This window comes from Thunnus maccoyii, chromosome 13 (assembly GCF_910596095.1).
Source record: "Thunnus maccoyii chromosome 13, fThuMac1.1, whole genome shotgun sequence".
In the NCBI taxonomy this organism is placed as follows: Eukaryota; Metazoa; Chordata; class Actinopteri; order Scombriformes; family Scombridae; genus Thunnus; species Thunnus maccoyii.
The window spans coordinates 13,437,700-13,462,183 of record NC_056545.1 but is presented as its reverse complement, the minus strand read 5'-3'; the positions used below and the strand labels follow the sequence as shown (position 1 = coordinate 13,462,183).

Here is a 24,484-nt window from a genome sequence, read left to right as displayed (position 1 = left end):
TCCCTCTCCAGGGAATAAGGTAAGCTAACTGCGAGCGTAGAGAGAGGAAAGCTTATTACTAGGGAAAGGGGAGGTTGCGAGGCACAGCAGCCAACTAACATAAAAGTGAATCTTTCTGCATTTTTTTCCCTCTCTCTCTCTCTCCCTCTCCCTCTCTTATTCATTCGAGTAGAGGAAACACAGCCAGGAGAAAAAACGAGGACTACAAGTTGGAAACAGCAGGAGTTACCGGGAATCAGCAGGTACGTGAAGGGGACGTTGGAGGCAGCAGGTGCATTTAGTATCGCTGTTGAGTTTCGGTTGTCAACTGTCAACCTGTTGATTTATCTCCCTTGTGAGGATAGCTTTATGAAAATAAACCAAATCCTTTAAAGTTGACCTTTTCTCATAGTCGTATGTTTTAAAAGTTGTATTTCGACTTCGTAGGGAGATAAACATTGTCCTTGAATAAGCTAACAGTACATTATGTATTAGGTGCTAACGTTAGATAGCAACAGTCCTTCTTGTTAATGGTCATAGAGACTGATTAGCTATATTTATGAATACATAAATTGTGTTTTTGTCTCCTAAAATGTTTTGTGGTGCATAATTTCACGTTTTTTGGGGTTTAAATCCTCTAAAGTTGTATTTTGTCTTCATCATCTATGTTTTTGTTTTTCATAATAGCTCATAATGGATTGGTTTAGTTAATTAATCGATTCGTCAGTCCACAGCAAATTAGAACTCAGTTTTAATAATTGATTTGGTTGTGTTAAGTCATTTATCAATTAACTGACAAACACTCACTCTTTCCAGCTTGAATATCTTTAGGTTTTGGACTGTTAGTAGGTGAAAACAGGCATCTGAACATGTCATCTTGGGCTCTGGGAAAACAGTTAACAGATTAATTGATGATGGAAATAATGGTTAGTTGCAGCCAAACTACTGTTATTACCACATTTAATTGTTATTGTCATGCAGTGTGTGTTGCCAGTATTGTGGGACCGGCACAGTGCTGCAACCTTATCTCCTTGTCTCAAATTGATACCTGGCCTTGAATTATGCACAGGAGGGCCTTTCTACCTAATGACTGGGCTATGTTTTATTTAAAGTGGGAACAAAAGGCGCCATGACTGTGGCGGGGTTGCTTTGGGGGAAACCAGACACTGGCGTTTTGTGCTGTGGCTGAAAACTGAAGCACTCATGCGGTGCGTTGGTCAGATGGTGTGAGCAGGAGGAGCACACTGGCCTCTCTGTTTGCTGCTGCGGGATGCCATGCTCAGGCCGCTGACCCGGCTCGACTCCGCTGCGCCCACAGAGTCTGACCTGGAGGCTGCAAAGAGATCCTTACACAGATGTGCATGTAGGTGAAATGAATGCAAATGTACAGAAGCTCATACGTCCACCAAGGGATGCATAGGAGTGTGAATCCAAATGTGTGTCACCACCTTCTACACACAGGTGCCCACATAAACACCTGTTGATCTGAAACTCATTTATGCATCTAACGCATGTTGCACTGCTTTGATAGTCATGCGACAATGGATGAGTTCTACTTTTTCAGCAACACACTGTATGATAACTTGAATTGAAGTCAAAACATGCAAATATATGGCAATATACATATTTGGTAATCATTGCATATAGGTGGTAGTATGTATAATAGTTTTATTAGCTGGTGTGTGTGGTTGGGTGTGTATGTGTGTGTGTTTGCAGGAAGATTAAAGACGAAAAGGAAGCCGGAAACAAAAATGCGAGCAAATAGAAGGGCAGGGCTATAAAATAGAGTAGGGTCAGAAACTTATGGGCCATACACGGAAACTTATCTTGGCTGTTGAAACATGATCTATGTCTCTCTTTCCCCCTCCCTCTAAGGAAACAAAACATATATGCATAGTAATGACCGCATACTGCAGAAAAAGCACTTCAACAAGGTAAAATAAATATGTATTGTCTTGTCATTTTAGACATAAATTTCAGCAGCTGTAACAATATTACCTCGTGAGGCAGCTCGGACCAGCATTCGGACCAATCAGCAGCCATAAGAAGAACCACTGGCAGCTACGGGCGTGGTTTAGGTGTGACGACAATGAGAATTTGGCCCGTGATAGAGAGATAATTCATCCAATCACCTGCCAAGTATTTTTTTGAAAATGCCTGCCCTTTTCCAAACAGTTTCCAAGGACAACTTCTCAGATGGTTCTGTGTAACAAACCATCTGGCGTGACAGAGTAGTAATAATACACATTTCTATATAGCGTGCACAGACTCAAACTAAAGTGCAAACACACACACACACACAAAACAGCACTAGCCAGGGGTTTGGGACTACACATGTGTTGTCGTTTGACTTGTTGGTCAGTGGAAAATTACTCATAGTGTGTTTGAGTAGGTGGATGTTTACATTCTTTCAGTGACCTTTTGTATAGCCCACTTCTACAAGGATGAACCAACTGCTTTGCCTCTGTGGGTAAGGTTCGATTAAGTTCAGATTGATTTTGTAGCAATAAGAAACTTCATGGTGGCACCAGCCAAAAATAATACCAAACAGTGGCAGCTTGGGGTCCAAATGGTGTTAAAGATGCATTACACTTCCAGAAGTAGCTAAAAGTTATAGAAATCTTTAGCAAATTAACTAATGCTGCTATAGTTAGATCATTATCACTCTGTATGGTATCACTTTGAACTCTAGTGGAGGTGTGAGAATAAGATAATGGTCAAAGATGTAGCAGGTCGGTGTCAGAGTTATAAATCCGTTAACGGCTCGTTGGTTGGTTTCTGCTATTCTTACCTGTATGGTTTACATTTTCCCGTAACAAAGGTGTGATCTTGTTGTAATTCCACCTCTTCCTTTGTACCTGCATGATGGACGGCTTTTACTGGCAGTGTTGGTTGCAGGAAAATAAATACGCCTTACCCTTTTGTAAAGGAAATGGCTGATTTAGTGAATGAGTCATTCTTAGGAACAATGTTGTTTTTTTGAACTGTAAAATGATTCACTCGGACTGGTTGTATTTAGGTTATAAGAGGATTGGTAATGATACTGTGGCCGAGCACCAGCAAGTCTTGATATGTAGTTTTTTAGCAGGAAGGGTCATTGAATTAACTGCAGTTCATGAGAGGGAACAGGGATGAGATAGAAAGCAAAGATTACAGGTTGACCATAGTCCATCAGACACGTTAGTATCACCGTTTAACGGGTAATAACGTCAGACTAGTCAGGATGACATGTTGGTGATATTGGAGATAAAACTGGGACATTATGTCATGCAGGAGGAACTGAATATTTTCAAACTCTGGTATATCAAGGCTATACTATGACATAATAATTAACACGGAGGCGTGGCGCTCTTGTGTGTGAAAGTCATCGTGATGTCATGCTCTTTTGAAATATAATGTACTTGAAAAGGCTGATAAGATGATGGATGCACACTTTAGAGTCTATGATTGTAACGTACAGGTATTCAGGTACACTTGCGTTGTGTGACATCATTGCAGTAACTACCAGGAAGGCCTTTGTAAATACTGATAAGGAGATCAGGGTCAATGATTTGACTCTCTAGAATAAGAACACAGAGGAGGAAGAGAAAAGCCTGCGTAAAATGTAATGTGCAAGTTAAGATTTCCCCCACTGGGATTAATAAGTAATAGGAAATAACAGAAGGAAAATTGGAGATTGTTGCAACGAGCGGGCGTGTTGTGAATGGAAACATTAATAGAAAAATACCGTCACAGGATGAAATAGCAGTAAGTAAATATTACTTACAAAATTACCCCATTATAGTAGAACTTGAGCTAATTAAAGAGTGTATGAGTGTGTGTGTGTGTAGATTTTTCCAATTATAATTATATAACTGGTATGAGGTATTTCATGAAGATTGCAGAGAGAAAGTTTTGAGTTTGCGGGGCACTTCCTCTGAGAGGGTCCAGTGGGAGGCTGATGATGAAGGTTTTGGAAGAGATGATTGAAAGGAAACGTGTGGGAAGACAACGCGTAATGTGGCTTGATGATATAAAAAGATGGAGCGGAAAAAGAAGATATGAACGACTCAAGAGTAAGGCTGAGAAGAGAAACAGTTGGAGGACAACGAAAGCCAACCTTCGGATGGAAGACGGCACAAATGATTGATTGATCGATCACACAGCAATGATATCTGCAAAGGTGATTTTTGTGATGATGTGTCCATGATGTAGATGTCAGAATGTGGGAGGCAGAGTTAAGAATCTCTGGCATCACCATGGCATCCATAATCACAGTAAAGACCTTCCTCTAATGTGTATTACAGCTTTTTATATAGATGTCACCGTGGCATTTGCATTGTCTGAAAGGTTTTCTCTGAAGTCTACTGATGATAATGATAATGGTTAGAAAGATTGCTGGTTACCACATAAGTAGGCCATACTTTTACTGGATTTATGATTGTGGATGAAAAGGGTTTTCTGAGAGCACTGCTCGGCTAATTGTAGCTGTTATGAAGCTGTTATATAACGATCAACTCTGGACACAGTATTTGCTGTATCTTGGCTGACGTGCTGATAATGACAGAACTTGGGATTGTCTGAAGAGGAAGATTTAAAAGTTATTTTAAAATTGGAATAAAAAAAATGTGAGATTTTGGACTTAGCTGGTGAACATAAAGGAGTATTTAGCAGCTAAAGAGCCAGATAATTCCCTCAGTAGTTGCAAAACGGAGCTTAAAGGAGAGTGAATATTGGACTTACATTCATCAGGCGGCCGGAAACACAATCCTAAATGAATGCTAATGTTGCTCCATATCTGCTGGATGTGTGTAAGTAAGCAACAGTTCGCTGACAAGTTTTACATATCAACTTCAAATGATATATCATGATATGTTTATGAAGATATGTCAGTTGAAGTTAGAGCTCCAGTGAATGAATTGAAGGATTGTTGATGTGTTGCTCTTCACTTTCACCAGCACCTGCATGGAGCAGGTTGGATGTTATGCATGTATGTGCACTTTTCCTCCTCCTCCTCCTCCTGCATCACTGACATTCCACACATTGCGGGGGTCCTCGTCGAAGAGATAGCGAATCCAGGAAGCACATGGGTTGATTTTTACAACGAGGAACATATATCTTCAACACCATCTACCACCATAGTCCCAGCCTCTCCACCAGCTCTCTTTCCCCACCTTTTGTCTAGTTTCTCGTTACCTCAGAGCTCTTCTCCGCAGGCAGGCAGGGGCTGTGGGCTTTTTGTTTTGTTTTTTTTTAAACCTGGGTTTGACCACTCACTGGTCTGCAGTTGTGAGTTATTGTCAGATCCTCCTTCCTTTTGTCAGAGGAACAGAAAGGCCCACTTCAGGTCCCATAGAACAGATAGACGTGAAGGAGACAAATAGCTGCCGGAGGTTATCGCTGACTGATGCGAGACCCCCTGAGGGAAGGCTGGAAAGCGTGTATGGTTATGTGTGAGTGTCTGTCTGCCCGTTGCGGTTATCTGATAGGACCACACCTACACTATTGTATGTCCCTATAGGACCCTCATTGTGATACGGCAGTGTCATATGTCATGGGTTATGTGTACGTGTGTGTGGTTGTGGTGGAGTGTTTTAGCAACCCGGTTGTAACGGTTCCTTTTTACCCACGTTTTTGGGAAATATAGATGGATGGGAGACGTACCTCATAGCAGCAACACACATAAACAGGTTAACAGAACTCTTTAATGTAACAAATAGTTAGAATTGCAAGGATTAGTCGATTGACAGAAAATTAATCGCCAACTATTTTGATAAACGTTTATCATTTTGAGTCAGTTTTCAGAAAAAATGCCAAATTCTTTGGTTCCAGCTTCTTAAATGTGAATATTTCCTGGTTTCTTTAGTCCTCTATGATAGTAAACTAGTATCTTCTAGTTGTGGATTGATGCACAAGACAAAACAATTTTCAGATACTTTATAGATCAAACAACTAATCGAATAATCGAGAAAATAATCAACAGATTAATAGATAATTAAGATAAGCTCTACAAATATTAAAAGCCTGTACAGTCACAGAGTAGTTAAGTGATTGTAAGAGATTTGCGTCATAAAAAGTAATGTATAATACACATAAATATCCATTTTTCTAAGTCTAAAAGTTTAAAATTTAACACATGATGTTCTGCCCTCCCAGCGCTGGTTAGAATCCTCCTTTGCTTTTACACAGGAAATGACACATTTAACTTTTCTGCCAGGAGTGACAAGAGTTTATTTAGTTTGCATGACCTGCAGCAGACACAATAGCAGATTTAAAAAAAAAAACAAAACACCTGCAGGAAGTAGAAACCACACTGCTTTACTGAAATGCAAAAACAGCACCGCACTGATCTCAGCTTTTGACTTTCAAGCTGATAGATTCAAGGCCACCGATGCCCGAGCCCGACATTGTCGCTCTTCCACTGTGGTTCGGACTACAGAGCACCCCTTCATCCTTTGTGCGTGTTTGAGAAAGAATTATGGTGTGTGCGTGTGTGTGTGTATGTATATACTGTACCTCCATAATACATTGTGCCAACATGTCTGCTGGAGGGCCTCCTCAGGTTTCATAGGGCTGATGAATAGGTGCGGGTGAGGGGCTGCCACTGAGACCTGAGCCGACCACGGATGCAGTAATAAGGCTGTGATATTGACTAATAAAAGAGGCATTTACAGCTGTCTTGACATGGCTGGAAGTAGATGCTTGATGTCTTTCTCTTTTTTTTTCTTCGTGGCTGTATGTGTCCAGTGGGAGCTGGAACGGCTTCGACACCTGTGTTTTAACTTAAGTTATACTGCGACTCTTTTTTTTTTTTTTAGTATGAGTCTAAGTTGCAGAAATAAAAACGACTTTATAAATGTCATATTATTGAAAAGCAGTCAGTCGGTTATTAGATGAAATGACACATTTTAAAGTAATTTACACTTTAAAAAATGACTGTCAGTAATGTTTAATATTTATAATATAATATTTAATATGCAGTCAGATTGATTCCTGTTGGATTTAGGACACTAATAATTTAACAGCTGACTAGAAGTAGCCAGTGTAGAAAAAGCAAAATAATAGTGACTCTGAATTGAACACAAAGGTGTGTTTTTTGAATCAATTTGCTGATGCATTTTATATAATAGAAAAGTGTCTTTTGCTCCCCGTGAAGTGACATCAACTCTTCTTCAGTCAGCACCATATCTGACTACCACACTCCCACTTTTCTGTCCCGAGTTACAAAGTCCAGAGTGTGTTTTCTGGTGAAGTTTAATCTCTATGTGATTTGTTTCACAGCTTTAACCCCCCCCCTCCTCCTCCTCGTCCTCCTCCTTTACCACCACCTCCACCTCCTCTGACCCCCCCCCCCGCTCGCCTGCCCTGCTCTGAGGTAGGAAACCTGCCCTGCCTGCAGTAAAAGGAGCCCATTGTGATCAGCTCCCCAAAATTAACCACGCTGGCAGCCTCGGTGCCGGGAAACACAATAGAGATTAGAAATCACTTGACTCCTGAGCATGATGATCAGTACTATTAGGTTACTGTATACCTTTCAAAAGCAGGACAATTAAAAGTTAACACAGAGGGCTTCGTTTCGCCTGTGCGACAGGGCCCGGGCAGAGGCGTCAGTACAATGGGAGATCGTCTACAGCCTGCGGTCTATAGCCTGAGGCGTAGGTGGGACTCTGTTATTACCAGCACATCAGACACACATTTGTTTTTAGAATAGAGCTCCGACATGTGTTCTGTCACAAAACTGAAACGGAGGCGGGATGACTGCAAAATCAGAAAACTAAACGGCGATAGCGCTTCGAGCTAACAAAGAACTACTGTATTCTGGATAAAATAGTCATTTTCTCCTATCTTTTCATTATTTCCATTATACAGCTCTTTGCAGCATAAAGCAAACTTCTCAGAGGAAAAGCTCTTACCAAGGATTACTCCCTCAGCCTGTTGAGGAAAAACTGCTGGCTGTGTTACACTGATCATCTGCTTTGTAATGGCCTGAAGAACGACAAAAACTAGCTAAACGTTTATCCAGCGTCCACCTGGAAGAGATTAATTAAACGTCAAAAGCTGTCAGTGCTTTAAGGACAGAAAGGTCACAGTACATATTACTGGAACTGCTATTTAGCAGTGTCTTTATAAATCTGCTGCAGCACAGAAAAACCCACCGAGGAACATGCTGCAAGCTGAGATTTTTGTACTTTAAAAATTAAAACTGCTGTTTTGCCTTTCTAGTGTTAAAGCCCACTAAATCAAATTTACTTTAGGAGCGTTTCACAGATAAAAAACATCCCCAGTAGTCGACATGGAGCTTGAGAAAGTGAGAAGCAGGAAAGAAAGGAGGTAAATTCCTGGTCTGTCAGACGTTTGGCTCTTACTCATACTTTCCTTTTGCTTTTATGGGGCTCAGATTGAGGCGTTTTATTATTATGATGGGTGATACAAAGGCTCTGTTGCAATACACACTCGCTCACGAATAACATCTGGTCAGAGGCAGAGATTTTAGTGCTTTGATATATCACAGCACTAAAATCTCAAATGGTACTTTTGTGTGGGCTCTGCTTTCTCCCACTTAGCAGTAAACATAACACTGAATCAATTATCTATCTATCTATCTATCTATCTATCTATCTATCTATCTATCTATCTATCTATCTATCTATCTATCTATCTATCTATCATTTTGATGTGAGGTTTTTTCAAGAAAAGTGTTCAAAATAGTATTAAACATAAACCAGGCTGAAGTTTAGCCCACCTGAACTTTGAATTGTCGTCTGTAACTCAACTCAAGCGGTAAATTGAGCTTGATCCAACAAAGTCCAATTCAGTGTGGCTTTGCACATAAATTTAAAGCTTAAACCATGAGAAATGGCAGGTTTGGCGAAATTGAATACCTTGAGAGATGTGATCGGCCATCTGTTTTGTGTGCTTTGTGTTTTTTTTCCGTATCAAAGTGTGCCAAAAAGAGTAGGAGGAGAAATGTTTCCAGTTGGATGTTTTTGTTTTTAAGTCAGCATCTGCCTGGTGGCTAAATGTCCATTGTGTCATCCAAAGTCTATATGAACAAAAGCGCTTCTTGGACAAATAAAGACCTGAAGGTGGAACGTGAAGTGATTCTCTGACTAGAAACTGGTGAAAATTTGACACCAGTTGTTTGATTTGGCCCAGTTTTTTAGAAACTAGAGCAGGTAAATAAATGCAAAGTAAATATTTTTCTCAGGTGTTTCATTCAGTCTGTAAAGTAGAAAAGTAGATACAGCCGCTCCAGCTGTGGACACTGAATCACCATCTTTCTCTACAGGACAGCAGTCACTACTTCCTTCACCTTTTTAACTTTTAGTCCGTGTCGGAGGAATGAGTAGGAGGCGAAATGTAAATAGAGGAGAAAGAGACTGAGTGAGATTTGATCCTAGGCTGTCGAGGACAATAAATTACTGGATTTGGAAGAATAGTAATGTAATGTAGAAAGAATTGTTCTGCACGTCTGACACCTGTTACCCATGAGACATGCTTATCTTAATTATTCATTTCCACTCGGCTTAATTTGTTCAGTCTATCAAGGTAGCTGCTCCTGATAATTTGAACACCCCGGTGTGCGAAAACAAAAATGCGAAGAATGCCGGCCGCTTTAATTTGCTTAATTTCACCTGACATTTGGAGATTGTTAAACTGAGCGGAGAGGTCACAGCGGCCAAGCAAGCTCTCCTCAAGCAGATTTAAAAAAAAAAAAAATCTGTATTTCTCCAAAATATGTCTTGGCTCAGATCTGTTGTGGACTTCAGCGGCAGCCATGTTGGGGTCAGTGGGGGAAGTGAATATTAACTATTCGCCCACACACTGTCTCTGTCTGCCTCGCGGGTTCTTTTGCAATTCAAATCTCTGGTGCAACACCGAGCGAATGTTTCCTTGTTGTGCTGCCGCTGCCGCTCTGCAGGGCAGCGTATCGTGTATCTGGACTGTCCTTTTCATGCTTCTTAAGGCATCCTGGCAGGTGTAAAAGGAGGGATTAAAGGCATGTCTGTTCTCTTTCATCACGCCATATTAGATAATGGACAGTGACCTGGTTTCTCACACCTTTTCCTTTCTATCCTCGTATTTGTTTTTGTTTTCCAGTTCTCCTTCCTTGCTACGCATGATGTCACAGACGTGCCCATTTAACAGCAGGAACTGTAAGTTTATGTTGGTTCCTCCCCTAAAGTAGGGCAAACATGAGTTGTGTTATTCTGATAAATTGATAAATTGACTACAGGGATGCACTCATTATTGAAATTTGCACCATTTATATGTTAAAAAATGTATTTTCTGCACTGCATTTCCACCAAATTCAATGTACCAATAAGAATGATGAAGATGAGAAGAGCTCTAATCAGGCAAAATAAGTGAAAACACCAGTGGGGGTGCACCAGAGATGTGAAGGGCTTTGACAACTATCCCTTAAAGGAATAGTTCAACATTTTGAAAAATAAGCTTGTTAGCTTTCTTGCCGGTGCAGGACCCTAAGAAGAACAAGGAATGGTAATTTGGACAGGTGTGATGTCACTTTGCTTGTTTCTAGTTTTGTTTACTGGGTTAGAACGTGGGTTTTCCTTCAGAACTAGTCCCCACATAGCTTTCTGTGGTCCTTTCACTGACTTTAGGTTTGGGCTTTTGGAAGCAATAAGGCCAGATGAGGCCTTTGAGCCTTTGAGTCGTTCTTTGAGCTCAGAGGGGCCATTTAGTACTGTAACCTGACTTTGGCCACTCCAGGAGGTTGGACAATTACAGGAGGGAAAAACACCTAGTTCTAATTATGTAGTCTGAGTATCTTGAAGTGAATAGGATAGTGTGTCGACGTAGGGAGTGAGGATTTGCGTGGTAACCCAACGCTATATCCATCTGTCGCCGGTAAATGGATGAAACTATTGTCTGAAGAGGTCCTAGTGAGGTCAGATTCATCAAACGACCAAAATCTTGAGTGTACTCCGTCACTCAGTGCTACTGCCAAACATTTATCAATTCATGTGTTCATGATTGGTGCTTAGGCGTCTCTGGAAAATCGCCTTTGGCACCCCGTTATCCTGGCACGTCTTCCCTCGCGTATTCCCCTCTGTACAGGATTAGATATCTAATGTTGTTATGTAACAGGTATTGGTGCGAAAACTTTGTCCTCATGATATAACAAAGCCTCATAATATGAAATAATCAGGATGTCTTACTGAATATGACGTCCAAGCCTGTTTTCTTTCATGCCGCTATCCACCGAACATTTCAAAGGCAGAACAAAATAGAGCAGTGTTCGAAAATTTGGATGATTTACTCTTTGACAGGAGTGAATGATACCTATGTGCTTTTTTTCCCCCTAAAAATATGTTTGTAGACAATTTTAACTTTTCTTTTAACCTAACATCACTGTGTAACAAGTCACACACACGTTTGCTTTATTGAATGTAACCCTACAGGTTTATATTCCTGTGATCTTCCTGCATGCGCAGTTGTTTGTTCTACCAGGAAGTATCCTGCAGACTAACCTCTTATCAGGTATTCTCACAGCACAATAGATGACTGGTTAGATCATTACACAGTTTTATAAGAGGTAGCTGAATACAGCAGTGTGATCAGTGATGTTTTAAGCACAAATTACAATAATTTCAAGATATAGTGTAGAATTTGAGAGCAGACAGGCTTAGACCTGTGTGAACAAGCTCTGCTATTGGTCCAACTGGGAACTCGAGGAGTAATGATGGCACTGTGTAATTACACTTACATAACTGATAATTGAATACTCTCTGTAAGCAGAGATGTGCGTGTGTTAGATAAACTGAGCTTAAAATAAGAACATTTGAATCTTTAAATGAGATTTTCATATTTAGCTTTAAGCCGTCAAACTGACTTTTTATATAACAATCTGTTTGATTTACCTGCTGTACCTGCACTAGTTACTTATCAAGCACATTCCTTTCCGTGTGCCTCCTCTGCCAAGCACCTAAACTAACCAAACTGCCAGCGATAAGGCACAAGGGTCAGAGTGCCACGCTGCCATAAAGTGTCAGGTGTTCGGTCTGCTGATTAGACCTTGTCACCACGATTACCCAGTAGATACAGTAGACAGTTTAACTTTATGGTTTTTGTATTGTGAGTTGATAGAAAGTGAGACTTAGCTTGCAGACAGTTTCAATCACTTTCTCTTCTTTCTCAACGACCAGCAGTTGTGTTCAGAGTAGAAACAGAAGTGTTAGGTCAGCTGAAGGACAGTGGATAAACCACCCAAACGCTTAATTATTTAATTAGGGCTGCAACTAACAAGTATTTTCATCATAGATTAATCTGACGCTTGTATTCTCGATTAGTCGATTAATAGTTTTGTCAATAAAATGTAAGAAAATGTTGAAAAATGCCTGTTGTAATTTCTTAGAGGCCAAGGTGATATCTTCAAATGTCTTGTTTTGACTGATCAACAGTCCAAAATCCAAAGATATTCAGTTTACAATCATGTATAACACAAAAAAAACGTCAAATCCTCACATTTGAGAAGCTGCAATCAACACATGCTTGGTGTTTTTCAAAGGACTAAAACGATTATCGATTATTCGTAAAAGAGAAGCTTACTTTAAGTATATAAGGACCTTTCATGATATTGCTTTCCTGTACTGTTTCCAAAAATACTCCTAACAAACTTAAACTACAGTAATGCTGCTGTATAAATAAAATAATTTTCTTTCCATAACCACTAAACCCTGCAGATTATAATGAATTATTTACTAGAAGATCCAAGACATCCTCAAAGGAAGCAGAACAGTGGGCACTTTATGCTAATTATATATAAAAACCCCATAAAGAACCAGGTCAGATCATATGGCCTTTATGCTACACCACTTTGTATAAGGTGTGATAAGTCCATGAACAGCTTTTGCCACAGATTTTACCAGCATTAAGACATTCCATGAGTAGGCAAATAAATACTTGAATGGTCCAAATGTATAGTGGCCTGCACAAGGATTTCATTGTTCTCTACTCTGTTTCCACAGAGACTTAGTAGTTAGTTTCTTTTATGAAACACAAATCGATGCTCATTAATTTTCCTCATTAATGGTTGTAATTCATTTTATTTAATGTCATTTGTCCTCATTTTCATATAACCAGTGTTTGTTTGCTGCAGTCATTGGTTCAAACAATAACAAAAATTACAGTTTGGGTAAGTTAATACAGACCCCTTGTTCATGAAGTCACTGTGATTATAAATGATTGGTTGTATCACAAGAACAATACATGTACTGTAAAGTCAAGTCTTATTCGGTGTGATAAACTTCATATCGTCCCGGTGAAGTCATGCAGTGTCATGACTGTCATAGTACCAGCTCAGGGGCCACCGTGGGTGAATTCCTGCGTCCATTACGTGTCTGCGGTCAGCTGCTCGGACCACATCTCATTATATAACAAGGCAGAGATGCCATGTTACTGCAGCCTGGCAGGGCAGAGACAACCATATGCAACAGATGACATAGGATGAGCTAAGCGGTAGGGACACCCAGCTGATGGAAGTGCCACAGTGCTCTCTCTTGTGCAAGGGGGTCAGTAGAAGTCTTAATTCAGTTTTCAGTACACACTGTAAAACTGTAGTTTGTACCGTTTGTTGTTCACACCAAATCTAAAGCATCTGTGTCAGATCTAAGATGATAATAATCCAAACTGTCATAATTATAGATGTAGTTCAGGCACATTTGTTGTCTGCACCATCTGCAGATCACAGCAGACAGTGTGTCTTTAGGGACTGTTGAGAGATAAGTGGTGAGCTATAGGAGGCACTGGAGACCCAAGAACAATAGATGTTTTAACATTTTTCTGTAGTGATGGAGTCACTGACACTTTTCCCACCTTTTGAACAGGAAGTGGGTCATTTGTTATTGTGTGTGTGTGTTGTTGTTTTTTTCCTGTGGTGTTTGTCCTCAGCTTCCTGCCGGGGGCCGTCTCTTCTTTCTCACTTTCTGTGTTTTTCTCCTTTCATACATTCCTCGCCCTGGCCCTCTTTTGTCACCTTGGTTCCCTTGTCATTGGCGGTATCACACATTTTCTGAGTAAGGTAATCTCCTGCTTTGCAGAGATGTTGTAAGATGCTGTCACTGTTTTGAAAAAGTGAAAAGGGTGATCCTTGAGCTTTGAGGTCAGGTGTATCTTGGGCCTGGGTCAACTCTCCACTGACATCAGTAGTTACCACCTTGCATCAGGAAAAGTTTGTTGGCTCCTGCACAGTGGGTGGTTCTTTTTTTTTTAATGTAAGTTGCTGGCAAAGTAACAGACACATTGTTTACTTTATGACTTTTATATTTCATGTATAAAAGAGTGTGTCAAATTGCACTTAGACAAGGTTTAAGTTCAATTACCGGTACTCCAATTGCCTCCATATCCTGTTATAATCATCTCACACATCTGACTTTGACCCAGGTTAGCATGTTCTCGGACTTTAATACACATACCAAAGACTGAAAACGATACGCTGCAATAATGGTGAATTTGCACGGCCCATTTTTAAGACTTAACAAAGGTTTGTGCGAATGCAAACGCACCTACACAAAAACACAACTCCATTGCCTGGAGGGCTTGTACTATTCTAGCGCGGAGGAATTCCTACAGTATCCAGTTAAACTCACCATGACTAGATCATATTGCAAACCCCCCGGGGGGTCTTTAATACAAAAGTAATTGTCTTCTCAGCAGCCAGTTTGAAAGTAATTTGGAGTTTATCATTTGCAGAAGCATGTGTTCTTTTTTTTTTCTTTAAGCCAAATGCTGCCAGGCATGATGCAGTTCCTGGTTAATGGTTGACAAGGGAGGATGCAGAATGCTTGAACGGGTTTTTTATAATGGTGGATATTGTTATGGATATATAGTCTTATTGACCTTGTCTTAATTTGTGTGTGTGTGTGTGTGTTGTAATCATTAATAGTTTAACTAAAAGCCATATGCAGATGGCAGGGCTCATTGCAAATACAGAAGAAGCAGTGTTGTAGTTAATTGCACATACATGCATTCAATATTCACTAGTGAAAACATGTCGGTTCCTTTACTGCGTTTAATGAAAACATCTAAATTAAATCAAGTAGACTAAATGTTAAATTTGGTCAAGTTAAGTATTTTGGCCAGATCAGGGCAGGAATGCAGAGCTTATTAGAGTGTGACAGCTTGTCTTGGTCAGCTAAATATTTTAGACACCGGGGTGAACACTGCCCAGCAACACACAGTTTCTCTCTCCTGCACTCATAGACATGCTGAATCTTTCTGTATTTTTTTTTTTTTTTCGAATGTTTGACACACACATCCAGGAGGAATTGCCCTGCAGGTGTTGGTCACACAACACTTGCATGGCAACACGGCTTTCCCTTTCCCGCTACTACATGCTTTGCTCTGTCAGTGCTCAACACCCGACCACTTCCACCTTTTCATAAACGGCTTCCTCTCTGTTTCTGTTTGATCAGGGACAATGGGAATGATGTCTTTCAGGTCCTGTGGGAGACTTACAGTCGAGAAATGAGTTCACTGTTGTCCAGCATCTGTGCAGTTGTGATGTTGTGCTTGCGTGTTGCAAAAGACTTCTGATTGTGGTTTGTGAAGGTTGATTTTAGATTCGCTGGTAGGTGTAATAAGTTAACAGTCATGGCTCCTCTTTATTCAGTCTATAAAAGTTGATATAATAGGTAACTAAAGAAAATAATGGACTGCTGTCAGGGGCCAAAAGGTCAGTGGATCAATTTTAATCCTGTTGAGAAAGTAGCTTAAATCATTAATATTGTGAGCGAGAATGGTGCCTCCTGACTAAGATCTATAATAGAGCTGCAACAATCAGTCAATTAATCGATTTAGTCATTTTATTTAAAGCAAAAAAGGCAAAATATTACTGGTTCAGCTTCTCAGATGTGAGCAAGTGAATGTAAAGTTGTTTTCTCACAGATAAATGCTTCTGATTGAGAGCAGTAGTGCTAACAGTAGTTTTTTTTGAGGACATGACTGATCCATTTAGCTCCTCAGTCAGAGGTTTGGAGGTCTATCAACCCATCATCATCTTTATCAGCAGACTTAGCAGGGCCAGCAGGGCTAACAAGCTTAGTGGTTTTGGCTTGCTGCTTGGTTGGTTGGCTACCATGGCAGCAGCAACTAAAGTACCTGAATTCTCTCTGAATCGTCTCTCACGTCTTCTTCTCTCTCATCTTTGTCACACCTCACCTCTCTCTCTCTCATCTTTGTCTTCTCTGTCTTTTCTGTTTCTAATTTTATCTTTAATTCTTGCATCTTTTTTTTTTTTTTTACATCATCCTGTCCTCCCTCTGTCTCTTATTTTCTGTCTCTCTATCGCTTTTCCGCCTTCTCCCTCTCAGACGCCTGGTGGTCCAGTCTCGTGGCTGCATGGTGAAGGTCACGCTGGAACACATAAGCACTAATTAAAGATAAAAAAAGAAATCTGAAAGAATTTAATACCCCCCCTCCCATCGTTCATTCCTCTCTCTCTCTCCATTAGCCTCACGCTGAGCGCTCTCTCTCTCTCTCATTCATTAGTTTTGAAAATCGCGTCTTTGTTAAGATGTGTCCTTGCCTGACGCTTTCCCACTATGTTGGATTTTTTTTTTTTAAACATATGGTCTTTAAATTCTTATAGCTCTTAAGACTCACTCTCTCTACCATGATAGCAGGGCTTAACTCAGTTGCCAGGCAGAAAGTGATCATGAACTTATCCTTGTTTGCATGTCTGTATGTGATGTTGACTCCTGTTATGGATCATGTGAGGGCAGAAATTTTTATAAAGCTAAAGCCAAATTGACTGTCAGCCTTCAAAAAGAAAAGCTTCTTTGCTTGTCACATCATGAGCAGGTTTCCATTTACTTTACATTGTGTTCACATTTGACTGTAGACACAAATCTAAGTTTCCAATGTGTGTACAGAGGTTGATATTTGACTATTGATACAGACATTAAACTCAGTAAGTCTCAGAAAGCAAATAACTTAAAGTGAATGACAGTAAGTGCGTGTATACCAGATTTCCTTTAATTTTGCACCTAGAAAAATAATACCAAAGCTACAATTACGCATATTAATCATCTGGTTCAAATGTCTCTCTTCCTCTATGAGTCTTATATATATTTGTCCATCACAAAGAAGTTATATTGTCATCAGGTGGAGTCGGCCACCGAACATTGATGCAACACTTTGTCTGACGCTATGCTAGCACTAGCAAAAAAGTCTGCATAGCTGAGTAGCAGCACTGCCAGCCACAATAGAAAACAATAGAGAAGGCAATAAGGGTCTTTGTCTGACACGGGACAATCGCACAGGAGTTTTTTAAAGCTGATGGTGTCACTGAGAGAGAGTTTGAACCATGTAACACTCAGATTAGTGTCAGAGTTCATTTAAAAGCTTGCTATGTTTGTTATGGCATGTTTATGTCATGAAATCTTCATGTTACTGTTATTTAATCGTTGTACGATTCTAAAGAAGCCAATGATCACTGGTATAGCGACATGAATTTAAAACAGAGTTCCTAAAACGAATTTCCGTATTAATGACCTTCATGTCAGTGGAATGTCTTACTGCAGTAGTAATTACTTGGCATCTGCAGTCAGTTAATGATTAGCTGTCTAACTCGTCATAACTGTCGCAGAGTTTTATAGAATAGAAACTAGAGGGGAGATTAATAATAGGTGTTACAAATAAGAGAGAAAGGAAAATGAGGGTGATGGTGGGGGATAGTTAGCCTTTGTTTTTTTTTTGTTTTTTTGGGTGGAGGCTTGGGAGGTCACCCGTCCACCCACCAGCCCCACCACCGCTACCCCCTCCCCTCTCCTCTCTCCTCCCTCCTGCCTTGGCCAGTCTCCATGTGCTGGGCTCAGGGCCTTGGGAATGAATGGTGCCCGGGCTCTGCTCCGTCTTTGAAGCCAGCCAGGAATGCGAGGCCTCTTTTTTTTTTCTTCTCTCTCTCTCCTCTCTCTCTGTTGTTCAGGCGGCCGGCAGCACTAGCAGCTATCTGCGGCAGTGAAATATTCCCTCCGCTGCGCTCATTGTGCACCGGAGAGCCGGACGTCATCGGCTGGCCAATCAATGCACCAGCTACGCAGCCTCGGGTCTCAGAGGGGGGGGGAGAAGGGACTCGCTAGAAGTCTTCCCTCTAATATCTAGCTCTCCTGGTAACTTAGTCTGGTCCCTCTTCAGTGGACGAAAGATGTTTTAAATGAGAAACAAGAACGGAAATCATTTGATTAAGTTGAAACTTAGGAAACTTATTTCTCTCTCAGATGGAAATCAGGAAGGTCAGCGACTCAGACTCAAAGTTTGGGTGAGTTTCTCTATTCTTTTTCTTGGTAATGGTGCTCTCTAAAGGTCAGAAACATTCATTCAAGTCTGCAAGTAGTTGATCTCTGCATGGTTCCCAGACCGCCTTTCTATTGTGACTATTAATCCAGTCTTCTAACTTGTGTTCAGTTTTCCTGCTGTCATTGTTCACTTCTCTTGTCTCTTGTTGTTGTGGTTTGCGTGTGAGGGTATTTGTCTGGACCGGTCACCCTCTGCCTCACCCTCCCTCCCTCCCTCTCTCCTCTCTGTACATTTTGTCACTGCCTGTCCCCTCCATCACTTCCACTTGAGCGCTCCCCTGTTTGGGAGCCTCTCTCTGTTCGCAGAGGGAAGAGGAGGGCTGGAAACCACACACACACACACACACACACACACACACACACACACACATACACACACACACAAACACCACAGATCAGAAGGCCCTTCATAAACACATGGAATCCCCCTTAATACTGTAGTTTGAAAGGCTTTTGTGAGGTGGGTTTTGTGTGTATGCAAAACGACCACCTAGGATCATCTTTGATTCAGGTTTTTCAGCTCGGAACAACAGTTTTCAGCTGTCAGTCTGAGTTACTAAGTGATCATTTATCTCAGGATTTTTATATTTGTTGGTTAGGATAACGTTTGGTTGGTTAAAAACCCCAAAACCAAAGAAACAAAATCACTCGATTTATAATGTGCACATTTCTTGCAGTTCTCAATGGTGAAATCCAACTTCAATACTGCAGGCTCTGAGTTGATTAACTGGTTGGTTTGTCTTTATTTTATTGGCAACATTGACCTTTGTGTATGCATGACGGGTATGTAGCTTCAACTTGATGACAATGTCATGGAAAGGCATGCACGTCATTGGAGAGAAGCCTACATTCACTGTGTTATTAGAGTCCAACAAAACCTAAACCTGTCATTAAGTGGCAGAGGCAGGATAGCTGACAATGACAGCAATTGGTTTTACAGCAAAGGACAACATGAGTGCAAACACTGCAGCCTCTATCACTGTATAACAGACTGTAAATGTTTCCTGATGAACTCATTATGGTCACAGTCATAATGCATGTGTGGTTAAGTCAAAGTTTAATCTTTCCCAAATTGTTATTTTTTACAGTTTACAATTATAGGCAATTATTTGACAGAATGGTTAAAGCAAATATTCACATTCCACAATAATAATAAGGGGAAAAGGTAGACTTTACGGGCCACAGTGCTTTATAATAAGGCATTATCCGTCTGTCACATGACTAATCCGCCCGTGTTTCTGTAGTTTCATATGGAATTCCTGACATTTTTTCATATGTGTGCTGCAACGTGCGCCGCCAGCCTCAAGGCCCTTAATTAGAGGCCTCGTTGATGCACAACGGCAGACAGACTCCTTCAACAGGTAGTTGACTGTACTGACCTACAAAACCAAGATGCTGTAAACCTTGTGAGCCGTGAAACCTGTAACTTATATAACTTTATGTCTTGCTAAAAAAAATTGCTGTTTGCAGTAACTTTAAAGTGTAAGAGGAGGTGATGTAGTTTTTGGTTAGATCTAATGATTACCTTTAAACCAGACAGAGGAATTTACTGCTGTATAGGGAAATAAACTTTGAATTCTTTAACTACATTGTTATTAAATAACTATTTTGACACAACATTGTTGCACCTTGGGTTGCTCTAACTTATTCAATTTCATACAGCCCTAAAACTAAAATTCTTCAGCTCTTCCAGATACCAAATGAATGAAGAATAGGTTTGAAATCAGTAGAGTTGAAGGATTTTCCCTGGTGCTGCCATGTACCAGCACCTCCATGAACATTTTTAACTGACTACTCTAAGTTCACTACTGGATAAAGAGAAAAATTAACATTTTTTCTGTGAAGGGGTGTATGATTTGTCTTTACAACTTATAACAGGAGCACCCTCGAGGAATTTGACCTAGAAATGCCTGGCGAAGTTTTTTTACTTGTGACTTACTGTTTTCTGGCACCTTAGTGTTTGAACAGAAAGCACTGCAAAAACATGTACAAACATGTAGCTGTTAATGAATTTTCTTTCATGTATGCAGTGTTGATGGGGTTTGTAGGTAGGTGTTTGTTTTTTTTTTTTGATGGGGAAGTGTAGGTGTGTGCGAGTGGACATGCCAAGTTGACAATCTAACACAAACAAGCGTGTTTGTGTTAAATTGTCATGCCATTCCAAAGCAGTCAAAACAGCTATGAAGACCACACAAAGCCATGTGAGATATTGAGTATCAGTCATTCACTTAAAGTTTCTTTTACATTTTCATTTGCTGTTTAACCACACATTGTGTGAAACCATTTCACCTTTGAGCAGTGGTTTTCCCCAGATCTATGACTGAAGCATGAATCCTGAGTTAAGATTTCAGGCTGATAACACGTCTGTGCTGTGTTTGTGTTTTTTCCCCCAGGAGCTACTGAGCAGACTGTTTCAAGGGGCTTTGAGTAAACAAAAACGAGGCAGGAAAATGACCTAATTAGCCACAAGCGTGACGGACAACCTGGTGCAAACGTGTTGGTGGTAATTTCCCCGGTTTCACCCACAAGGCAAACACATGCATCAGTGCATATACCTTTACGGCACATTTACAAACCCTGCCCTTCCCTTCCTGCCACCATCCGCCCCAGTCCTCCATGGATTCCTACAACTTCCACTTTGAGAGAATGAGCAACGTAGACCTGCATCCTCTGAGCCTGCCTGTCAGCCGGCTCTCCCCAGCCAAGTCCAACAGCAGCATCGTCGACCAATTTGCCCACCACCAACACGGAAAAGGAGACTCTGCCTACAGCTCCTTCTCTGGTGGGTCCACTGCCCCAGACTACCCTTCTCCCTTCCTGCCAGATGACCTGCAGTCCAGCTCCTTCAGCCACTATGCTGATCTTAAGTATGTAAAGTCTATTTACCACCCCAACCAGGTTCTGCAGTCTGACTCAAAGACCATGGACCAGTTCTATCGCTCTGTGGAAGTTATCTCACAACACTATCGCAATAATAACAGCACCAACATAAACCACCACAACCACAATGGCAATGAAAGTTCCCATACCAACAACAAAGCACTCTCTAAACAAGAGGTGCCTTTGGGGGCTCTGTCCCAAGGTGCTTACCCTCCTGTCCGTCCTCCTCCAGTCCCAGCACGCCTGGATAGTTTCATAGCCACAAAAAACTTAGAGAACAGCAAGGTCCACCACCATGGTACTGAATTTCAACCGCAGCAGCCACAGCAACAGCCCAGACCCTACAATCGACTCCATCCACAGTCACATGGTCTGAATGCTCCAAGGACTGAGACTGCAAACCCAGAAACAGGCAACTCTGGCTTCAATTCTGACCCAGCATACGTAGCTTGGAGGGGCTCTCAACAGCAACAGCAGCAGGCGCAGCAGCCACCGAGCTACCGCCCACACCTCCAGCCTCATAATCAGACCAGGGTGCCGTTGAACCCAGACTACCTTTTCATCACAGATAACAAAGCTGCCTCTGAGCAGCAGAAGTCAGCCAACATCCTAAGCCGATCACCTCCCCGAGGCACAAGTCAGCCTGAGCACCTGAAACCCAGACAGTCATCAAGCAGTGGTGGATGCAATGGAGACCATCATAACAAGCCCAGTGGTAGCACTAGCCATTTTGAGGGTCAGCGCAAAAGGGTTCACTCAGCTCATGACTGGCTTGGTTCAGAGCCAGCCCGAGCCGCTAGCCCCTGGAATGCTGGTCAGAGCTTTATCAACAGCAGCATCCAGCATAAGGGTCAGTTCTACTTTGTCACGGGAGTGTGTAAGCTGTCTGAATCTGGTATGAGGACACACTCTGCATCTGTGTGTGGGTCTGAGGCTGGCAGCGAGACCTCCACTGTGTTGGAGAGACATCAGCTAAGAGAAAAAGAAAGATGCCACAGTACGATGGATAATTTGTTTAGACCTCTCAAAGAGAGTTCTCGCTCCTCCAGTGATATGATACCAGATGGGAGAGAGGACCTGATCTCCAGGAACCAGGATCAGGAGAATCACAAACCATCCCTCCTCTTGACGCAATCCTCTCGAAGCTTCGACTCCTTAGAGGAAATTGACATGATGCAGAGTCGAGAGATTGGCCGCCACACCGCCAACAATCCTATATTCTACTGTGGACCTGACAGAAACTGCTCCCCGCATTCAAGCACACAAACGAAGGAGGTCACTTCACTGATCAGCAATGAACAGCCCAATCACCACAAAAGAGATGAGCAGGCAAAGAGAGGGAAAAGGCAGCCATTGGGGGATGTAGCCAGCGAGAAGATAAACAAAGAAACAACTCCACTTCTGTACCACCTCACCGGAGCCAGTAGGGCAGCGTTACAGCCAAAAAAGGATACTGATTTCAGTATAAAAGGCAAGGAAGCAATCTTAAACAAAACTGGTCATGGAGATGTGGGTGTTAACGATAATGAGAGACCTCCACAACGTGACACGAGCAAGAACGATCAAGGAGAAGATATCTCTGTTGCCTGTAACACCCTGGATGACTCATTTAAAAAGTACTATAAAGAGAAGCTAAAGGATGCCCAGTCTAAAGTCCTGAGGGAGACGTCATTTAAAAGGAGGGACCTGCAGCTCTCGTGGCCACACCGAATCAGGCAAAAACCTGAGCTGAGGCCTACAGTGATTCATGCTTTCTCCTCATCACAGGACTCTGAGACTTCCACAGAAACCCTCACACCCTCTGTGACCTCTGAGGAGACGGAGAGGGGGAGCATAAAGGAAGAAATAAAGGAGAGTGAGATGGAGATGGACAAAGAGACTGAAAAGGAAAAAGGGAGGTCAGCAAACGTGGCCCAACCCCAGGTGGCGCGCATCGGAGGCAGGAAGCGATTAACTCAAGAACAGAAGAAGATGTGCTACTCTGAACCAGAAAAACTCCACCAGCTCGGTGGTGCCCCCAACCACTCCGCTTGCCGCTCCTTTGGCAACGAAAGCGAAAGTCTGTTTGCAGTTGAGTGTGAAGGAGAGGAACGTACACAGCAAGGAGAGCAGGGACTGGTTGCGGCACGGAGGAAGATGTTTGAGAAGAGAGGTCGAGCCCTTTCAGCCTCTAGCGCCTCAAAGAGCAACCTAAAACATGTGCAACACAAGGCGCTGGTGGAGTACATGGAGCGTAAGACGGGGCAGAAAGTGGCTGAGCCCCAGCAACCATTGTCTCAGTTACCACCTCCACCCAGACAGAGACACTCTCTGGGTGAAAAACCATTTGACTGGGGTCCCAGACCTCTATCGGCAAGTCATGAAGGCAAAAACACCAAGAAAAAACTCCACAGACCCCACTCTGCAGGGCGCATCCTTGATTCCTCTACCAGCTCCATCAGGTACAAAAGAGATGAAGAAAAGTAGTTTTACTCTGTTTTTGTGGTATGGTTGAAACATTTTAAGTATTGTATTTTAATTTTTACAAAACAGGTATGCCCAGTTCTTCTCAGCACAGTCTTGTTCAGGCCAATATGCCGGCCAGTCGAATCAACCCAGATGGAGGGAGAGCCAAGGTCCATCTCAGGGGAAGTCTGCCTCAGTGGAGAGTCTCTTGGACCAGCCAGAACCACCCAATTTCTTCAGGAACAGATCCACATCCACTCCACATGCATTTCAGGTAACTTTTTCACTTGAACCCAAACGCTACAATTCTGTGGTTTATTTAATCAGGTAAAGTTAGTGTCTGATGAGCTTAAGATTACAAGTATATTAAAATTAACTTTCCATTAGAACATGAATTTTTGTGTGTCGCAAACTTAACCTTTGTACAAGCAAGTTGGGAAAAAAATGTAATCAAAGAAAATATGTTTTAACCGATGCCTGACTGTTACTATAGTTTTTCACTCTCATTTCACATACTTTGCTATTGAATTCAGAAGAAAATGTTCTTACAATAAAAATTCATTCATGTGTTGCCCTTTGATTCCTCCTCTGTGTCTGCAGGCACATGACTTTGAGACAGATCCATTACCAGTTAATACTATGGAAACCTGGAGGTATGTACCAGTGCAGCACACAAATTGGGACATTTTTATTGGGTTTTAGGTCAGGAGAGTCTTAGGTCAGTGATGTGTGCGCTGTGGCACAGACTATAAATCTCAACTTGATTCATTGTGGCACAGGAAAGTCAACACCCACCTGCTCCAGCAAACCCACATTCCTTTCAAAAGATTTATGTATGAACTGTAAAACGAGAATCATTAAGTGACCCTTTTTCAAGGAGT

At 41.7% G+C, this 24,484-nt stretch overlaps 1 protein-coding gene across 5 annotated transcripts in view; it reads left to right on the top strand.

Moving 5' to 3' along the window:
* shroom1 (shroom family member 1) overlaps positions 1–24,484 on the top strand; it is a 32,734-nt gene continuing 8,250 nt past the window's right edge. Inside the window, exons 1-5 of one of the 5 annotated variants that reach the window (XM_042431748.1) lie at positions 1–19; positions 173–242; positions 20,672–23,599; positions 23,691–23,877; positions 24,204–24,256. In XM_042431748.1, coding sequence (XP_042287682.1) covers positions 20,895–23,599; positions 23,691–23,877; positions 24,204–24,256 — 2,945 coding nt within the window. In that variant the 5' untranslated portion in view covers positions 1–19; positions 173–242; positions 20,672–20,894. Of the gene's footprint in view, positions 20–49; positions 243–1,091; positions 1,343–10,059; positions 10,116–18,200; positions 18,242–20,671; positions 23,600–23,690; positions 23,878–24,203; positions 24,257–24,484 lie in introns of those variants that run through there. The other 4 variants (XM_042431750.1, XM_042431751.1, XM_042431749.1 and 1 more) reach the window with 4 other exon arrangements.